Genomic DNA, 20,581 nt, shown 5'->3' on the forward strand with positions numbered 1-20,581 from the left:
ACTCTCTCTTAGCCTGCCTGCCCATGGCAGGGCTGGAGCGGAGGGTGTTTTGCAAGAGTGTTCGACCTATGAGACTGTCTACATTGTCAGGTTTGATGCCTGAGGACACGCAGCAGGCACCTGACAGACCTGGAGAGAGACTGGGGCTACATCCCCTGAATCACCATGCGGTGCCTTTTCACTTCATTGTACCACCCCTCACCGAATGAAATCCCAGCCCACGTGGGAGTCAGCAAGCGTTTTGCTGCCTGATAAGGGCAGGTCAGCCATTGCTCTTCATAAATAGTGTTAGTGTTTTTTTTTCTGGAACCAAGAAAATCAGTAAACCTGGGCTGCTGGGGTGACGTTTTTACCAGAGGACTAGGTAGAAGGGTGCCGAAGCTTGATGCTGGGCAAGGCAGAGCTTAGCCTAGGCTGGCTAGGTGGTAGCCAGTTTCCCACTTACTGTTTCTACAGGCACCAACTTACCTTTTTCCTGTTGCTTTGTCATTTCTGCTCTGCTACCCTGGACGCTTTTCCTTGTCTTCCTCACTCCCAGGTGCAGCTTCCCCTTTCTCAGTGGGAGTGCAGCCACAGAAAGGGTCAATGCAGCTTTTGCGGTGACTGAGGAGGCAGAAACCTGAGAGGTGCTGAGCGGTAGGGTAGGCTGGGCATGGGGACACTCCCAGAGCCTCTGGCTGGCAAGTTCATGACCCTAAATGACACCGTTCTTGGTGATTCTTGTGTAATGTAGTAACATAACGAGTAATACACTCGTGTCTCCCACTTTCTTGAACAGCATAGTTAGGGCGGCTCGCATCTTTGAACAAGCAGCCAGCAATGTTTATACTGTGCGCTGCAGCAGTGCCCGCTCCCATGCAGCCCGTCCCAAATCATTTGCTGTGTGCCGCCAACCTCTTCTTCCATGCAGCTGCAGGCAGGTCCTGGAGAGAAGAAGCCCCCACGCTGCCGCGATGGTCCGGAGAAGCTGTGGGGGTGCAATCTGCAGCCTGTGCTGGACCGCGGCTCCTCGCCGTGGCCCGCGTAGCATCCCCACGGATGCAGCGGCACCGAGTTGGCGGGGGGGGGGGGGGGGACGGACGGACGGGACGACACGACCCCAATTTGTGGGTGGCCCGCGCAGGGAAGGAGGGTGGTGGCATGTGCCACGGTGTGCTGGGACGGGACGCGCGGTGCCGCGCGGGGGGTGACAGCCGCAGCCCGGCGGGTTGCGGGGGCGGCTCGGGGCCGCCAGGCTGCGCTCTCGGGCCGGCCGCCGAGCCTGCCGCCCTCCCCGGGCGACCGGGGCTTGGGGCACGGCGGAGCCTCGCCGCGAGCGGGCGGTCCCGGGACGGCGGCGGCACCACCAACCACCGGCGGCACCTGCGGCTGCGGTAGGACAGGCAAGGGCTCGGCGGCCCGCTCTGCGCCCCTCGCCCGGCCCGGCATGACGCGGCGGCGCCCCGGCGGCGGCGGGAGGTGGGTGCCGGTAGCCCTGGCCGCGCTCCTGGCCCTGCGAGGTGAGTGCCGCACGGGTGGAGCGGGGCGCGGTACCCGCGGACGGGGCATCGCCGCGGGGCCGGCGCCGGGGATGGGGCGGGCGGCGGGGGGAACCCCCCGCCGCCCGCCCCATCCCCGGCGCCGGCCCCGCGGCGATGCCCCGTCCGCCGAGCCGGTGGGGAAGTTTTGGTTGCGGTCCCGCCGGTGATGCTCGGAAATGCGGCGGCGGGCGAGCGCTTTTGCAGGCAGGCGTTGGGAATGGAGCGCTGCTCCGCTCGGCTCCTTTTGCTGCCTCCCCTGCACCATCCTTCTTACTATTATCATATTTGGGTTTGGTTTTTTTTTTTTCTCCTTACGGCGCTCTAAAACTTGCCTTAAATTGGGCTTCACGTCATCCTCAGTTGTCTGGGCCTACCCCCTTGATAAGCTCACCTGGGTGGAAAACTCTGGTCTATCCTTCAGGCCCTTGGGCAGCAGGGAACTTTCTGCAGAGACGGTGACAGGTTGCCCAGAGCCCTCCGTGTCACCCGGGGAGTCCCCCCTGCCTCCTTTGCCTTCTCCTCCCAGGCGCGTGGCAGGCTCCTTCAGCTCTAAGATAAGTCCCTACCCCGGGGATGTGGAGAGACCCAAACGACTCCATCACCTCCCACCCCCAGAAGCCCTTCCGAAATAAGGTGCATACCTCTCCTCTGTGTGGAAAGGGAACAAATTGCAGGTGACGGATGCTACTCACATCACTTAGTGCATTGCTGGAGAGCACTAAGAGATGCTGTGATAAGGGCAACAGAAGACACTACAGAGTGCAAAATGTTCAGACTCATCTGTTGGTCAGGTGGTGATGCCTTCTTTCACGTAACGCCAAACTTTAGAGCAGGCCTGTTCAGTTACGTTTTACTGAGGTCTACAAGGTAATTTCCCTAAGGTCTGCTCATTTGTGCAGAGGTCCGCTAAGTAGTGTTGCAGAGGTCTGCTCAGCAGTGAGCAGTGCACAGCTCTGCTGAGCCAGCTGGGCACTGCTGCTGGCCACCTTCGCGGCTGGGAAACTGGGAAACCTGCTGCAGGTGATCCCCGAGAGAGTGGGAGGACAGTAAGAAATGACGGGATCTCCCACAAGAACACCAGAGACGTCTCAGCAAGGTCTGGATGAAGCCACCTCGCAGTCTGGATCTGGATGGAGTCTGCTGCTTGGGTAGCCGTGCCTGGTTCTCACTGCCCTGCGAGGTGCAGCAGGCCATTCCCCTCTGCCCAGGACCCGCTGGGAAACGAGTCTTGTGATGGACATGATGAACTTTTCACAAATGCCTCAGCCCCAAAAGCACCCTGAGTCCTGTCCTCAGAAAACATTTGGGAGTCTGAGTTGCATGCATTAACTGGAAATTGCGCCTGCTGACTTCAAAGAGATGAATTATGGGGGGGAAAAAAGTTTATTAGCATTTAATTGAAAGAAATAATCTCAGCTGTTTCACACTTCATGCTATTTGTTTACTTTTTGTACTTGTCCCAGTTTGGAAAGTGAGTTCAATGACTTTCAGGTTCTCAATGCCACAATTTTTTGTCTGCAGACATTGCAAAGGTGTAACTGTCTAGAAAGTTACTGTGCCTACTGCAGTTAGAGGCATATAAGCGATGAAGCGTTTCTGTTGATGTGATATTCCTGCAAAAACATATAACAGTAACCAGATCTAAGGTTAAAATTAAAGGGGCGTTTAATTACCTCTTTAGGCAAAAAGATTGACTCAATATTTAATTTTCTTTTTTTGGTTGGTGGCGTGTGGGGACAATGACAATGGAGACAACTAGGCGCAGAAACACACCTTTCCATGAAATATTTATCTGCAATAGTGTAATGCTTTTTCTTGCACTTTCCTTTAAGGCTTAAAGATTACCTGAATGAACCACCTGTGTCTCAAGCTTGGGGTTTTTTTTTTTGTCTTAGGAAGTGTCTTTAGAAGATGGTGGTAGATGAAAATAGCTGTGGTACACAGTTATTTCTGTGTTACACAGTATGACCATATTTTCGGTGGTTCTTGAATTTGAAAAGAAAACCCTGATAAGGTATAAGGAACAGACATACGCTCATAAAAGCTGAAGTAAAAATGAGAGAGTTTTTTCTAAACAACATTTGCAGAAGATCAGTAAGTGTATTTCTGCTCTGGGTTGCCCAGTCTGGTTAGGAAGAGTGATTTTTTTTTTTTCCTTTCTGAGGCTTTAGACTGGTTTAGAGGATAGAGAAGAAAAACGATGGGATCGTATGCAAAGTGATGCCTAAACGAAAGGTGAAATGTTTAAAAGTTAAAGGATCAGAAGCTGTAAAAGTGTACATACAGAAGAAATACTTAATGCCAAACACATGAAAAGTGGTGGGGGAAAAAGGTCCCTGGAGGTCATTTTGTCATTCTCACACTTTATGCCTATGATAAAATACAGTCAGACTTTGTAGTGAAATGTCAATCAAGTAGTACAGTCCCATTTTCTTACGTTGTTTTGCAATCTGTAGAATAGCAATGATTCTTTTTAACCGGAGCTTGACGACTGCTTTCTTTGGGCCTATAATACCCATGTTTAATGCTCCTGGGGCAGGGGCAGCGTCTACGTTTTCCCTCTAAAGCATTATGAGCGTAATAACTTTTGCAGAAATAATTTTTTTTTCAGGCTCCCTAGAGAAGTTTAAGGAAAGATAGCAGGGAATTCTGTTTAGAGCTTTGAAACCAAACCTGTGATTGCAAATCAATCCTGCTATGCAGCCAGAAATAGCATACTGCAAATTGTCAAATGTGTTAGAAATCACACATCGGGTACAGCTAAACTGCAGAACCAACTTTTTTTTTAACTGCATGGTGTTTGGATCCTGTGACATAGTATTGCAACAGGTGAGATATCAGCACGTTACAGTCCGTTGCAGCTGGATCGTGCAAAATCGGGGGGGGGTGGGGGGGGTGTTTTATGTGTGCGCGTGCCTGGCAGTATTGCATCAATGCAACAGCTGGTCTGCAACTTTTCACACAGGTTGGTCTTTCCAGTCCTCACCTGAAGTCACCCTCCTGTCAGTCTGAGGTTATCACAGCTGAAACTGAGCATTTAAGTTTTGGCCTTGCAGCACCCTTGTGCTAGCCCATGTATCCTTCCCAGCCCCGCACCAGGTCTTCAGCCCTAGCGAGAGAGGACTGTGGCAGTCCCTCGCTCTTCCATGCTTATGCATTATTTTTTTTTGGAACAGATTGCCATTTGTGTCAAGCTGTGTGGTTTTGTGACGTGTAGATAAATCATTTTGCTCGCGACCTGACCTTGGTCCCCAGCGGTAGGCACAGATGCATTAACTACTTCTTGCGTCTCTGAAGTGGGCATCTTTCCCTTATTTTAGAAACTGATTCTTTATCTCTGTTTCTTCAGTATTGCCTAAAACCCAGTTTTCTTTTGTAAGATTCCCTTCTCCGAGGGATCTCGAAGTGCCTCGAGAACAGCTATATTTAGCTGCTCAGTAATAATATGGATATACAAAGTATGGTATAAACAACTCATTAAGAAACTTAGAAATCATTTTTCCTGCCTTCACTGGGGAGATGTGTTTTTATTATTATACCAACAGTACAGATGGAGAAAGTGAGGCTCAGAGAGGCTTCGTGACCCAGTGAAGGTCAGCGGATGCTGGTAGTAGTCTAGAGAGTCTTGGTCCAAACTGTAACCACAGGAGAATGCTTAAATTTATGCAGCAGGTTAAGCAATACTGTAATGGTACTCTTTAGGGATGTTCACTACTAAATTGTGGTGAGTCATCTAGATTTAGCAGGATGCTTCTATCATTGTGCTTTTTAAGTAAAGTGCTTTTAACACAGTTTATTTCAAGGAGAAGTGCATGCACTGAAAATCTGTTCTTTGTAGTTTTCTCCTTGTGGAGCATTAATGCTGCCTTCCCTTTTGTAAATGTTCAGAGAGAAATTTAGCTCCTGGTTGTTTAACAGACAGTAGTGTAACAAAGACAGTTCCCTGGTTAATACTACCTTGTGTTTGCACAGTCACTTACGAACATTAACTAATTGAGAGTCTCCAAACTTACTTTGTGAGGGCAGTCAGTTTGATTTATAGCATGGAAAACTGAAGTGTACAGAGATGAAATGATTTGCTTGCTGTCAGGTAGGACATCTGCCCAGCTTCTCCTTTAGAGAAGTCACAATTACAGGGCTCCTAGTCATACACCACCGCGCTTTTCTCTCACAAATGTTTCATGTCTTATGCATCAGGGAGAAAGCACACGGTTATTAATTATGCACAGTGAACTGTTGTGGGTTTTTTTTTCCTTATAGGTTTTCATCTTTTTGGTTTTGGAGGTCACTTGTGTCCATTCTGGCTTCTGCCTTTTTTTTCATTGCTTGAGCTGGGCTAAGGACAAATGCCCTGTTCCATCAGAATTGAGGAATTTGGCTTCACTCTAAATGGAAATAGAAGTTAAATGCTTTGATGGTTTTGAAAGGACATTTTTGAGAGGAATTCCATCTCAGGACAACCAATATTGTGTTTCTTTGTGGAATTGTATTATTATAATACAAAAAAATACCCTAAACAAAAAGATATTTTGAGGTGAAAAGTCAAAACTTTCGTCCCAAAGATGCTTAAGCTGGATGTTTCTGTATTTCTGACAACTTTCCCCTGTGTTTCTTTTGAAGCGCAGTTATGATTTTACAAAACATCCCACGTTTGATAAGGTTTGGTTTAGTGGAAGTATCTACAGTAAAAGCCTTAGTGGCGGCTATTTTTTATTTCTACAGGGCATTTAAAAACAACAGCGATAAAAACCAGCTTGTAGCAATTGGTGGTATCTGTGCACAGTCTCTGTCCATTATTTTTGCCATCTTGACACATGTATGCAAACACCACGTATACGTACGTGGCATTGCCCGTGTCCTTTCCTTATTCATCGTGCTGTAGAACACTCTTTGCACCAAAAGAAGCAGAATATGGCGTATGAAATAAGACAAGTTTCTATTTAAGAAATACAGCCTCTTTGTTTACACTTCCGGAGCAGTTGCTGGAGAAGTCTGAACAGGACTGGCAGATCGAGCTCAGCCTCTTATTACTCGTGCACGTGCAGAGCCACAGCTCTCCTCCTGGCAGCACAGCAGTACTTGTGCATTTGCGTATCTGCATGAAGTTAATTTCAAGTGTAATTTCTGTATTAGATTGATCAGATTGCTTACTTAGGGATAAAAACTTGCATTTTTTTTCTCACACCCTCATGAGTCAACTTAGCTACAAGAACACGAGCTAGATTTTGTTTCACAAGCATCAGCAGGAGAAAGCCGATGTCTGAACTCCACTTGGTTACATCTGGGCTTCCGTTTTACTCAAAATGCTGAAGCCAGGAATGTCATTTGGGGGGGACGATGACACACTGTTTACAATGCGTGGTGTGTTTCTGCAGCGACCCCTCTAAGCAGCGCTGGGTCAGGTCAGACTGCTGGTCTGTGGCAGTGTGGCCAACGCTGGATGCTTCAATGGGGGGTGCCGAAACCCCCACAGTGAGCAATTGGTACCAAACATTTAGCAAAGAGGAGTCTGGTGCCATGCCAGTGCTACAGGTTGTCCTAGGAGGAGGTCGGTGTACGTATTGCTCTGGACTTGAAAGCCTACTCAAGCCAATTTTCTCTTAATTTTAGGAGGCGCCCACACTCCACTCCCTTGCCATAAAATGAACTAAGTCATATATATTCCTCCTACCAATGCAGAGCGAAAAAAAGGTCCATCTCCTCTCCTTTCCTCAGGGAAGCCCCCTCCGCTTGCAAAGCAACAGACACAGAACTTCCCCCCTTGCCAGCAGCGAGGTAGAGCTGGGGTAACTGGGGCCCCTCTTGCAGCCTCTGCAGTTATCGGCGGGGCTGGTGTGCGGTCCCGCTGGGCACCCAGACCTCAGCCTCCCAAACGGCTTGGGCTGCGGGTGGGCTGTCCAGGCTTAGCTCTTCCCCGGCCTGGTGTATTAACGGCATCTGCCAGGAGCAAGTGGGTTGGTACACACTCTCTGCATGCCCACTGGGGAGATTACTTCCTAATCCTTGTTAATTAGAAATTGGCTAATGCCTGGAAGCATGAGGGTGTAGTGCTGCTATGCTTTGTTCTTTTCCTTCTTTTTTTTCCTCTTTTTTTTTTTTTTTCATTCTACCTGACATATCTGTGGATGTTCCCAGTATCCTTATAAAAGTGCAGGCCTCTGTGATTTCTGCTGAGCTTTTGACTTTACGATAACATGGGCTAATAATTCCTGGTAGTTAATTATGGTATGTGTTTAGAATAAGCAGAAAAAGAAAAAACAGAAAAGTAAAGGAAAATCATAATAGCTTCCTTATGACCGGTCACATTTCCTCCTCTTCAGTTGTATTGAACAACCTTTTGTCTTTCTCTTAAAAAAATATACATAGAAGCACCTGGTTCACTTCTTCATACCTGTTTGATAATTTCTTTCTATCTAGCTCCTCTTCAGGTTAAATTGTACCAATTTTAACTGTGCTTGACCAGTAAGCGTTATTGACTGGTGAATGATGAAACACTTCTGTGCCTTCTGTATTTTCAGGTGTGCCATCCAGAAGTAACTGCAGCAATTCCAGCTGAGGATGCCACTGTCAGTGTTCACAGTGGCATTTTAATACTTCCAGCATCCTTTTCAGCCACTGGCTTTAGACATCCTAACAGCTTGCTTGCTTTTTTGACCACCATTGTATGTTGAACAGATGTTTTCATTGAGCCGTTCACAGTGATACCAAGATGTTTTCCTCAAGTGATTACATTTGAATTAGAGCCCCATGGTATATGAGTAGTTCAGATTATTCTCTCAAGTTCTTATTACTGTCAGTTTGGTGATGTTGAATTTCATCTTGCATTATGCTGCCCACTTGCCGAGCTTTCTCAGATCCCTTGGAAGTCTCTCTCAATCTTCTTTTGTCTCGGCCAGCCCAAATCACTTTGCCAGCTCCCTGTCTCATTTCCAGATATTAAGGAATAGATTAAACCACCCCAGAGCTGGTATGAAACCTGGGGGTAATCCCTTGTAATCAGGGCCAGAGGAAGGGCAGGGGGAGAAGGGCTCCTGCGCCTCCGAGCCTAGGCACCGAACGGACGGGCAGCAGCTCTGGACTCAGCCTGAACCCCACCCTGGGGCAGAAGAAAAGGGGGGCTGTCTCCCACCCCAGGCAAGCGGGGGATGGGACTGGCACCGAACTGGCATTCTGCCCAGAACAGTTTAGCAGGCCCGCTTTGGAGTGACTGAAAATTAAACACTTAGTCCTGTCCTTTTCCTTCCAAAATTTGAGTGGACTGAAGGGGCACAAGTTCCTCTGAGCAGAGATCAAGCTGGTTTGTCTCCTGTTGTGTACTTTTAGGGGCTTAGGGAATTTGACGGGTTTAACCGATCCCTCCTGCAACTTCCAGGTTAGCCTGTACCCTCTGTTAAGGAAAGCGTTGCTAACTTCAAGAAACACCTGACTTAGCAATAGCTTGTGTGTCTTTGCTAGCAGCACAGCCACTTGAGAAATGTCATTCTCCTACTGTTCAGCAGTTCTGCACTTGTCCTTTGAATATACTGAAATGATTGGGTTTTTTTGACTTTTGCAATTTGGCTTTCAATTTTGTTCTCAGCCCTTCTAGCTACCATCTTATGAAGCAACTGCTTAGACTGAATGACTTCTTGTTCCTTTTGTTTGACCATACAGTGTGCTTTCTTGCTTCTCAGCAGTTTTTTGTTCAGGGGCACCGAGTACCTTTTCAGTGACGATGCTGAGATTGCTTCAACACACCACCGTACAGAGTGTAACAACTTCAGTAACCTGGCTTTTGTGGTTAGGCTGTTTTGACCGTTTTTTGCTTGTAATCATCTTTTCTAATGTTTAAGAGGCATGATGCAAAGTTCTGGTACTGTTTTTCTCACAGGGATGTTAAGTTTGATTATGTAGCGGTCACCATTACTTTGTGGCTCGGGTTGCTCTTTGCATCAATTGCAGTGTTTTAACTTCTGAGTGCCCTGGGACTGGCTGTTCCAAGCCCTACCTATGCTCCTTAAGACGCTGCAAAATTGTAACCTGCTGTGACACAGCTAATTCCTGCACATGTTGCTGAAGTCACTGTTTTTTGCTGTTTTCTTTGACTTTGTTGTTCCTTTGCTTTCACTCCACCCTGTGCGGTAGATATTTCCTTCCTGATCAGGAGGCCATTGGTAAATCCACGTTGCTGTAGTGAGATTTGGTTTTTGGTTAACTTTTCTCCCTCTTCAGCCTTGGCTATCTGGATGGGATCTGTGCATTACTCATCTTGCAGTTTGATGTCTCTGCCCCTTTTGCCCACACTGGATTTCCAAGCAGGGTATTACTCTGTGATGAATTCTGCAGCTGTGGGCCCACGGACTACGAGACATGTTGGACAATTTAACCATTGGTTAGCATGGCTATTTCATCCCTTTCCTGCACTTTATAAAGCGGTTATTGCATCATTTTGTAGGGAATGGTTCACTGCAGGCTTCAGCATCAAATCTGAAGTGCTCCTTGCAGCCTTTTGCTCCAGCTTCACCCCGCCTGCTCCGACCTGTGTTCCTGTGCGGTCTATCAGCATCAGCCGTACTCTATGAAATGTTTCACTTGGTTTTGAAGTGATATCTCAGAAAATACAGTCCTGCTTTTTGATTAAAAGGTCTCTGGGTGCTCCTGCAGGGAATGCTCTGGGTCGCCCCAGCTCCTGTGCATCGCTTGCTCCGCTGCCTCTCACCACCTGTGCCAGTGAGTGGGGCCTGAAGCTCCCCGTGACCCTTGGGGAAGGAGAGAGGGGTGGGTGGCAGACACTGTTCTTTTAGTGAAGCCCTGCGAGAGAAGGTGCCAGTGGGCTTCTGCAGGGCGCTGCTGGGCTTGCGTGGTCGCTGGGCTGCTTCCATAGCTGAGCGTGTGTTTGAACTTCACTGTCTGATGGGGTTTGATGTCTGAACGTCTCTGTTGGTTGTGGAGCTGCTAGGCTGCAAGCCTGCTTGGCTTTCTGGCTGTGTGCTGGGAGCTAGTGGCTTGGAGAGGTTGAGAGGACCTTGGCTACTTGGCAGAGGGACAGAATAGCCTCAGTCTGTCTGCAGAATCGTCATGTCCTTGGCTTGTCAAGGGCAGCCCTCCCTTTTGCCCCTGAAACAGCTGGTGTGCCCTGGGCCCCTATTACGGGACTCATCCGCAATCAGCGCCTCCCTCTCCTGCGCTGAAAATGTCTCGGTCACAGAGTGTAGGCTTGTGTTTCTCAGCTGCATGGAGTTGCAGCAAGGTTGCATTTTGCTTGTTCTTTGGGGAATGCTCCATGATAGTTAGTTCTTCAGTAGCTTTTTTGCATACTCTCATCTGTTCTTGCTGCTCTCGTCCCTATTCCCAGTGGCTGCTTTCATTTTTTTTTTTTTTTTTTTAATTTTTTTTGTAAGACCACATTTTGGCTGCCACATTGATGGCAGTTGTCTGTTTATCCACAGAATAGGTACAACGCGGGCAGGCTTCCCCCCCGCCCCGGTCCCCATCCTCCAGCCCTCTTGCGCTAACCCCCCCCTTCACCCTCCCTGGGAGCTCCAGCCCTGAGCCAGAGGGCTGAAGTGGAGGGGTCCACTGCAGGTGAAGGGGGGAGCTGAGGCATCCCACTGCCACCGGCTTGTGTTGCAGCCTCATTGCAAATAGCCCTTCCGGCGTCAGCAGTTTGTGGGAATAATTGACAGGAGGTGCCGGCGAGGTGCTGAGTCAGAGCGAGGTGTGCTTGCCAAGTCACTGCAGCAGAAGGAGCCCGCTCGCCTCACGTGGAGGGAAGCCAATGGACGGTGGGTTTCCTAGCTGCCTTTTGGGCCTCTTTCTTTCCTTTTTCTGAGGCTGCAATTCAGCAGCAGCGATGCTATGCATGTAAGGGAGAAACCAGGCGCTGGGGGGTGGGGGGAGCTCTTTTTTTTTTTTTTTGCTTTTTCCTTTTGTTTGGCTGTGAGCACTGGGGATTAGGAGATGCGGGCTCCGTTCCCACCTGCTGTCACTGGGTCTCTGTGCTGCCATTTCCATGCTCCAAGCAAGTAGAAGGGGTAGAAAACACATGTTGGGGGTCAGGGAGACGTGAGTGGCCCTAGTGACAGGTTGATGTGTCCTGGGCGAGGAAAAGGAGCGTGTGGCACCCTCAGCTGGGCAAGGGGGATAGCTTAGCAAGCCAAAAAAGTTGCAAAATAAAATGACTGAAAAGGTGTTTTGTCTTGTCCTTCCTGAGGGTTGCTTCTGCTGCAGTGTCCTACCGTTTGTTTAGGGGTTTGAAAGGAGTTGTTTGACATGCAGGAAGATGAGTGCTTGTCCTATATACATCTAGCACCTGATGGACCTCCAGGTCAGGCTCGTGAGAGCTTTGCCATTTACTCCTGACTTTCTTGAGTGTGGCTAGCATCAGCGTTTATACCACAGCTGAATCTGTCCCAGATCTGGATCCTTTCCTTTTCCTTGCTCCAGGGTGACTTCAGATGTCTTTGTCTTTCTCCCCCTCTGTAGCACAGGGTACCATTTTCCTGTTTCGGACAAAACTCGGTGATTGTTTGCACAGTGATCTAAATATATGTGTATCTGATGTGTGCTGCCTTTGTAGGGAGGGTATGTTATTTTTGCTTTGAGTAACCACTTTGTAGAAGGAGATGAAGGAGGAGGCCCACATATTTTTCAGAACCTTTCGTATCTGTGCTGCGCTCCACCCACATACCCACGTTTTTAATGCTAACCTTTGTATAATCTTTCTCTCCACTGACTTAGGTAACAGCCATGTTATCTAGATCATCGTGCAGCTGATGGGAAAACTGAGGCCCAGAGATGGGAAGTGCCTTGCCCACGGTCATGCAGGATTCCCATGGCCAACCTGGGTTTGGATCCTGCATCTCCTGACTGCCAGCCCGTGCCTTCTCCATGGGAGCATGCTGCCTGCCCACTGATTTAGTCAGTGGCCTGCTGAATACTTTCCCTCCTGAGTTTTCATGGCAGTGGCTCCTGGATGGTTAGTGATTTTGAGTTTTTAAAGAAAATCTGCAGTGACTAAATCGAATGTGGTTCTTCTCTCATCCTTGCCTTGTCCACCTCCACAATGAAAGTCATGCATGGAACCCCCAGAGAGGTGGCCCTGGGGGCACTGGGAAGGGGATTGCGTGTGCGTGATGTCTGTCCTCCTTGCCTCCGGCTTGCTGCCTGTTCACATACTGGGTGCAGTCTGTGACGCTGGTGGCAATCTTAAACCATCTGTGGCTTGAGGACGTTTTGGAGGAAGCCTTGCCCCACTGGGTTCTGCTGCAAGATCAGCCGGGGATATTTTAGCGCTTAGGCTTGGCTCGAGAGGCCCAGGATGGTCTGCCGCACGACTGGCTTGCCTTCAGTTTGTGTTTCTGTGTGAGTTTCGCCATGGATGGTGGAGATGGGCTAGCTAGAGCACTGCTATAGAGAAGAGTGGATCTGGTCCCCCTGCATTTTAAGAATTGTCTTCATTGCTCAAGTGAACCTTAGTCTCCATCTGGTCAAATGCAGCCCTTCCTCCTTATCCACTCTCTACCCATGCTGTGGCTTCACTCTGGAAATGGAAAAAAATAGAGCGTTGTCTGTTACAATTGGGATTTTATAAGGTACCTATGGGAATTAAGCACTCAATTCCCTCAGGTTCCTTTTAAACAGCCTAGCTGACGTGAATTTATGTTGAAAATAAGCAAGGAGAGGAAGCAGTCCTGTCAGCAGTGCCATAGCTATTCTCCCCATGTTTGATGTAGCAACTGCTGTGGTAAAGCTTATTTAGCTTTTAAGGTCTGTGGGTGAGGAGCCGGGACCAGAGTCTTCAAGAGGTCTCCAATGTGAGTGGACCTTATGCCCTTGCCTCCTCTGGCCCTGTGCTGAGCATCTTTTAAAGGACTCATAAGTACTGTGGACATACTAGTGTGTAATAACACCGTATCTAGCAACTCTGTGCTGTGCTGCGGCTTGATAAATGTACCTGACGTCCACTGGGCCAAGGACTAAGCCTGCTACGAGTCAGTCCAGGATGACGAAGCTCTGCAAAACCGACTTTCCTTTCATTTCCAAGGAGTAAAAATGTGTACGGATGATGAGGTGTAATGTTTAATTGCAACCCATTGCCAACAGCAGCGATAGCATTCGCTCTGGAGACAATTGGGAGATTATTTTGACAACTGCAAGAACCTTTTTTCACTCTCTTCCTCCATAACCAAATAACCACAGTTTGCACCGGTTTTCCACCACGGAGAAATTCAGTGACAATCATTGTTGTCATTTTAATTAAAAGTAAACAAATATGGTATAAAAAAATAAAACAACTGCTGAGAGACCAAACAAGTAGCGGAGTATGGCTGTCACTTAGAACAAGTCAGGACACAAACAAGATGAAGAAGCTGCCTTCATCCTTAGTTATGAGTGAGAACCCTTTCCAGGATTTTGTTTTCATGGCTAAAAAGAATTGTATACTGTATTTTAAGTTTCTTTCTGGAATTTCTTCCTCTGGCCATATAGTCCATACAGCCAGAGCACAGCTGGCAGCTTGTCTTGCAGCTGCAGGAGGGGAAAAGCGACTCAGGTGGGGATGCTGCTGACCCTGTGATCCGGTGCAGAGCCAGTGGGTCCTGGAGAGCCACTGCCGTCCCCTGCCTGTGATCTGCTCCTCGCTCCCCCTCACCCCTTGGCTCTCTGACGCATGCCTCCTGCGTCTCTCACCAAGTTCACTACGCAGCTTGATGGACGCAAAAAAAATGCCTGCTCCTCACTGTGAATTTATGTGAAATGAACCCAAATTGTGGAAATCTCATGAAATTAGCCAACTGTGTAAGATTTCAATTCGTTTTGGTTTTGCTTAGAGAACAGCTTGGATTCTTCTCCCAGATTTCAAGAGTTATTCAGCCTTGGAGCTCAAAATCAAATCACAGTCTAAAATCAGATCAGGTCTCCTTAGCTCAGCTTTTAAAACAAAAACGTATTACACTCAAAGTACATTAAAAACAAAAGGCTGTTTTAACACAATAATATAACTGGACAGTCAAAATAAAGCAGCACTGGGGACTGCATAAATTAATGATGCCTTGTTATGTATCCTGTATCTTTTATGGCATGAATTTTATAGTCTAAGTGGTAGTAAGATTAGAGGTAGGTGAATAATTTAAAGCAAATAATTTATTTAATGAATTCCTCTTCCATTTCTATTTGCAAATTGTTTGTGAACATCCTGTGGTTTCTTTGCATTTTACTTATTTGAAATTACTTACTGAATAGCTTCTACAAATAATATTTGACATACCGCATGCTTATGAGCAGGGGTTTTTTTCTGTTTCCTGTGGTGGGGGGGAGCCATATTTCAGCTCCAGGTTTGGTTGCTTCGCACTGATACAGAGCAAAAGTTCACACCACAGTATTTCACTATCCTGACAGCTTAAAGTAATTGTTAGAATTAAGCTGTTTCTGAAAGGTATCAAGGATTAGCTATTACTTTTTAATAATTATTCCGATTATTTGTGTGGATAGGCAAGTTCAAATTGCACTATTGCCAGCGTGTGCTAAAATTGCTTAATATATGTTACTTCCTTGTACATTCATGTCACTAAGTACGAATAGTTGCAGAAATGAACAGAAAGATATAAGGTCCACAGTCAGCAGTGTGCTGCGCATATGCTTGACTTTAGGCGTGTTCTTGAGTAGATGCATAAGTGGTAGAATGGCAGATGATGAACTTCAGCATACATTTAAGTGGTTTGCTGAATTAGGGCCCAAAATATAGAACAAAGCAAATTTATCTTTCGTGAAAGTGAACATTTGAGAGAATTTTGTTTCCTCATCTGCAGTTATGGGGTAGTGCGTCTTTCAGATGGTGGGGGGGAGGCAATGATATAAATATTGCACTAGCTTGCAGTATTTCTGATTTCATCAAATACAAGACAGTTTATGTGAAGTTTCCCACACATGTCATTCTGTGCTTTTTTCCCTTAAATATTGGGGGAAATAACATGAAGAATTGAAAAAAATGCCAGCCATTAGTTTTACTTATTATTTTATTTATATCTTCATCTTTCAAGGTTTCTCAGATTTCAGAATATGTTCCATGTGCTTTTATTGGCTTATCATCTCTCTGGGGAAAAAAAAAGTTAATTTGGAAATATTAAATAATGCGTGACAGAAGGGACCCTCACAGGAAGGAGAACTTTCTCTGGGTCTGTGAGGAATAGGTATGAGTTACTTTAGCATCTTAAAGGGCTGTCGTAACAATATAAACTGGGAAAGGCCTACATTTTTCTGTGCATCTTTTGGAGGCCACACATTGTGGAAAGCAGCTTCTGAAGTTATGTGACGTACCCTTCAGCTCTGTAACGCAGGTTGTGTTTTGTTGGCCTGCTGAAAAGCACAGTTAAATAATTAGTTTTGTGGGTTTGTGAACCAGTGAGACCTCATCTTGTTCCCATTTGTGCCTTCAGGCTGACCTGTGTGGAGTCTCTTATGTCTAGTAGAGGCTTGAGCATGGCCTGGTCTTTCCCCCTAGCAGTGAGTATCTCACCTGTAACGTGCCCACCTAATTTCATTAACCTTATGGAAAGAAAAGTAATGTCTTTGAGGCCTTTACTCTCCTGCCAGAGGAGGGATGGGTGCAGGGGCCTCATAGCCCAAGGAAACAACTGTTTGTGGGCCACGATGCCCATGGGCATATTGAGTGGAGTAGCTAGCAGAAGACCACAGACAGCTCAGGCCAGTGTGGTCTGGGAAGCTGGAAAGAGAAAAAAACCTCTTTGGAGCAGAGACTCAAGGGAGTAAGATGTTGTTTCTTATGCCACAGTGATCAGAAATGCGTCTAAACCATGCTCTGTACCAAAACCCAGACCAGATATATCACAAGGACAAGCTTGCAAAATGTGGTCATCAGTGTCCATCAACTCCTTGTATGCAAGCAACTTACACAACGTTACATGAGAGGAGGGCTTATTCCGAAGGGAAGTTTTTGGACCTCTGGACACATTTATTGCCCCTTAGGTGACAGCCTAGATCCCAATCTTGCACATATGGAAATCAGCGGGGCAGTTTCAGCTCTGTGTGGTTGGGAAGGTGAGGGAACATTTGTCGGGCAGAAGAAAGGAGCGCTGGAGCTGGACTAGCAGTGTGTGCTGCAGGGAGGACTGGGAAGTCCCTGGACAGATGCGTTTCCCCATCTATATACCTATTTATCAATCTGCGCTCCTCGCCCACCTGTCCTGTCGTGCGATTCCAGCTCCAAGGCTGGAGAGGACCCTGCAAGGAAAAGCTGGCGGTAGAATTCTGAATTTTGCACCGGCAGTCTTCTCTCCTCTTTGTTGGGCTTTCAGAACCTTAATCGCATAAAATTTATCCAGGCTTACTGCTCATCCCCAGTACCTTTAATGACCCCAGCAATTGAACATTGTGAAATTAAAAAGCAATCACCTATACCAAACAAGATAAACAGCAAATAGTCCCAGCGGTCTGCCACATGTCCTTACACACTACAGGGATGCCTTTAGCAGCAAAATAAGTAGTGCTGCATTAGGTTTACAGGGGCAATGATGCTATATCCTGCAAGGGCTGTGGGCACTTGTATCTATGACAGGAACAGCATCAAGAGACTGCTTGAGGCAATTGCATCCTTCTTATTTTGGGACCAGAGTCTGGTCAGCTCAGGAAGGTGGGAGATCAAAGGCCACTTCTGAATTTATCTTGGGCTCACTTTCATAGACCCTTGGCGTGAAAATGGCAGAACAGGTTCGTTTGAAAAGAAGTGTGGCTATGTCTCCATCCAGTGGCTAGTGCCGCGGATGATGAGTTGGCATCCCACAGAAATTCAGCTTTATATGGGAGATCTCCCAAAAGGAGGTGGCAGAGGGGAGGCTGCCTTCCTAAAACTGACTTTTACAGAGGTCTAAGATGTGTTTTATCTTGTCTTCTGCCTTTCTGTGTTGCTTCCTCTTCAGTGTTATAAACATAGATTTGTTAATAGTAGCAATAAATAACAATAATAATAATAATAATAATTATTATTATTATTAAATGGTTTACACTCCCTTGGGAAAGATCCTGGTTGTGCCAACTGGTTCTGCAGTGACTCCTATGGAATGGTGCACAGTTTCAGACCTAAATGGCTGTGGCCATACATCAGGCTCTCTGTGTGTCTGTCACAGTCAGCCAGGACAAGTTGAAACAGGCAAAAGGAAAGAAAACAGACAAATTTCCGCATCCACAGCAGCTGGAGTGAATGTCAAACAGATGGGCTCTTCCACCCCGATTATCCTAACCTCCTAAATATAGAAATATGGGCTGCTTTTTTTTTCCCCTCTTCTCCTCTATTTTTTTTTATAAATTTAAATTACCCGAGGGGGTGGTGTTAGCTCAGGCTAGGGCAGTGCTAATGAGTGCAAATAGAAGTCATCTGCTGACAGAGTCAGATCATGGCTTCTGCTCATGACTATTCCCCCCACCCTGCCCACACACGCTTTTTCCATTGGAAGTGTGGGGACTGATAGGGGCTGAAGCTGTCCTCTCTGTGGGGCAGGGGAATACATATGTGTGCATGAGCAGGCTTTTATTTCAAATCTTGTCTGTGGTTATGCAGATACACAGAGTAAATAAGCACCAAAGAAAATGGGTAAGAACTGCATGTCCTCGTCTCCTCCTGCAGATGGTTTGGTAAGTAGATGGGGCAGCTGTACTTCAAGTCACTGGAGGAGTTTGCAGCTATTTTGGTTATCATGCACAAGCACACTGATAGGTGTGGGGTAGAAAGGTGCCGAGTCTGCTTTTATCCTGTTCCCACTCGCGTTTTTATGCAGTGTGCAGAGAGATCGAAGGGATGACTGCTGGCAGCTGGCTGGCCTTGCCTGAACACCCTCGTCTTTTTTGTTCTGCGGTGGTTGACACCAGTAAAGCAGCAGCAAGTCAGCGTTTTATGTGATTTTTGGACTTCTTTTGCTGTACTGAGGACTTGGGTAGGGAAACTCTGCTGGGTTTTTTTTCCAGTGGGGAAACACAGCACCTCGCCAATGCTGTGCTTTCCATTCATCTTCCAGATTACTTTTCTTCTGCTTTTTCTTGTCCTGGGACTGAATTTCATACCTGTTCTCAGGCTTTTGTTCCCTGACCAGCCATGGGAGCATGAGGCAGGGAGAAGCAGGAGGAGGTGCTGCCTGGAGAACATGGTAGAGGAGCATGCAGTGAGCATGAGGCCGTGTGTCTTGCCCCTGCCCTGTTGGTTACTTGCAGTGTGGTGGGTGCACGCACCTGGGCCTTGCTCTCCCCACCTCTAGGAAGGGAGTGACAGGGGCTTGTTTCTGAGGATGCCTGCAGGGAAAAACATTATGTCGGTGCTGTATTACTATTACCGCTGTAACCATGACCTAAGACATATAATGAGGATAAAGGCTGGCAGCAAAACTGTCCTGACTTGGGGCCCAGCCAAGCAGAACTGCAATATTTTTCCCTTGTCATTATGTACAAGGGCATGTCGTGCTCTGTGGATATATCTACGGTAGCATCAGTGCAGATATACAAATAGACCATAAATAAGACTTCAGAGACTCTGTGAAGAGATTCTTTATCTTATGGGATGCTCTCCATGTAAGGATAGCGCATGGTTTATTAAAGCTCCCAGGGCTCATTTTGCTTATCTGTTCATGCTCCCCTGCAGAAACCCAAACAGTTGCAACCTTAATCCCAGGTGCTAGAGTGCCATACGTACCTTTGGCTTCTATAGGATCTGCATCTTCCTTGGAGGTCTCCTATGTGCAGGCGGGGTCAACAACCATTGGAGGAGGCTGGCTGGAGAAGGTGTGGAGTTTCCACTGCGGAAGAAGACCTCTAAGAATAGGTTCAGCCAGCTGGCAGGGTCACAGAGCTGTAGGAAATCCTGCTTTGGGTTAGAAGGATGAAGCTGGTGATTTCCTGAGGGTTGCTGTGCAGGGAATTGTTACGCCTGGTCTTTTCAGGGTAGAGTGCCTCTCTACCCTGAGGTCATGCAGAGTAGCGGTTGTCTGGACCACAAAGCACCCAGATGCTATAGATACTGGGTAGCACAGCGAAAGCAAATGCATCTGGAAGCTCCTCCTGGAAACAGTGTGTGTTTGGCATGGTGGGGGTCGTTCCACTGATAATAATGGGCCATGCTCATGTTTGCACTCTGTTCCCTAGAGCCTGGGTCAAGAGAGGGCTTTGCAGCCTGGATGCAGCGCCAGACCTGAGCTGGCTTCCACGTGTTTGCTTAGGACTCAGGATAAGCTCTCCCAGATACTGCGTATAAGGGATCACAGTGGAGAGACACCTAATTGGCTTTACAGGAGAGGAGCTTTGGCACGGTTTATTCACTCTGATTCAGGAGTGGCTGTATGAAACCTGGCTGGCACAGCGCAGGGTCGCTCAAGCGTCTCTGCGCTGTGCACTTGAGTACTCCTGACCAGCAGCAGCTCAGGGGTGCAGGCACACCCATGCTGGCTCCGCGCACTGCCTGCTTGGCAGAGCTGCCTCGCTCAGGCTTCGAGCCACTGCGCGCTTGATCTGTCTCTCGCAGCTGCTTCGCCTCATTCATGCTGCGCAGAGCCAGGGCTAGTCGGCCAGCCGGACCTGCGGTAACCCTGATGGGAGCCACCGCTGTATTTCTGCACCAACAGCATAGTTAATCTGCAACCTGGTTAGATCATCTCTGGAGACGATAACAGTGTTTTTAGGATTTAAAAAAAATAAATAAATACTGCAATCAAGGAGGCTGCTTGTGCTGCTTGTGTTTAAGGACACCTGGTATTTTCAGTTATAATTTTCACCTTTTCTTGCCTCAGATTCAGTCTCTGTAAATGGGGTTAACAATCCCCCTGATTACAGTTGTTACCCCCTGAGTAACTGTGATGGTCATTATTGTTATCCTGTCTTTGCTTTGAGACACTTAACTATCTTGCCAGGTTTTAAAAAGATGGGCCGAAACTTTCCTGTCCCTGGATTTTAGCTCAGACTGACTTTGTATGGAAGATTTTAGCCGGCTCTGTCCTATTTTTGAGAAGAAGATTAGGGGGGAAAATGGGTTCCTGTGTGTTTGAAAAGGAAAATGTTTTCTTTTGAATGCTGCCTTTCCACCATGT

At 47.3% G+C, this 20,581-nt stretch overlaps 1 protein-coding gene across 2 annotated transcripts in view; it reads left to right on the forward strand.

The window, feature by feature from the left end:
• Nucleotides 1-1,414: 1,414 nt before the first annotated feature.
• IGSF11 (immunoglobulin superfamily member 11) overlaps nt 1,415-20,581 on the forward strand; it is a 111,255-nt gene continuing 92,088 nt past the window's right edge. The window contains exons 1-2 of one of the 2 annotated variants that reach the window (XM_076348906.1): nt 11,211-11,284; nt 12,240-12,477. In XM_076348906.1, coding sequence (XP_076205021.1) covers nt 12,390-12,477 — 88 coding nt within the window. In that variant the 5' untranslated portion in view covers nt 11,211-11,284; nt 12,240-12,389. Of the gene's footprint in view, nt 1,500-11,210; nt 11,285-12,239; nt 12,478-20,581 lie in introns of those variants that run through there. The other variant, XM_076348914.1, reaches the window with a different exon arrangement.

Source organism: Aptenodytes patagonicus, chromosome 1, assembly GCF_965638725.1.
Source record: "Aptenodytes patagonicus chromosome 1, bAptPat1.pri.cur, whole genome shotgun sequence".
Classification (NCBI taxonomy): domain Eukaryota; kingdom Metazoa; phylum Chordata; class Aves; order Sphenisciformes; family Spheniscidae; genus Aptenodytes; species Aptenodytes patagonicus.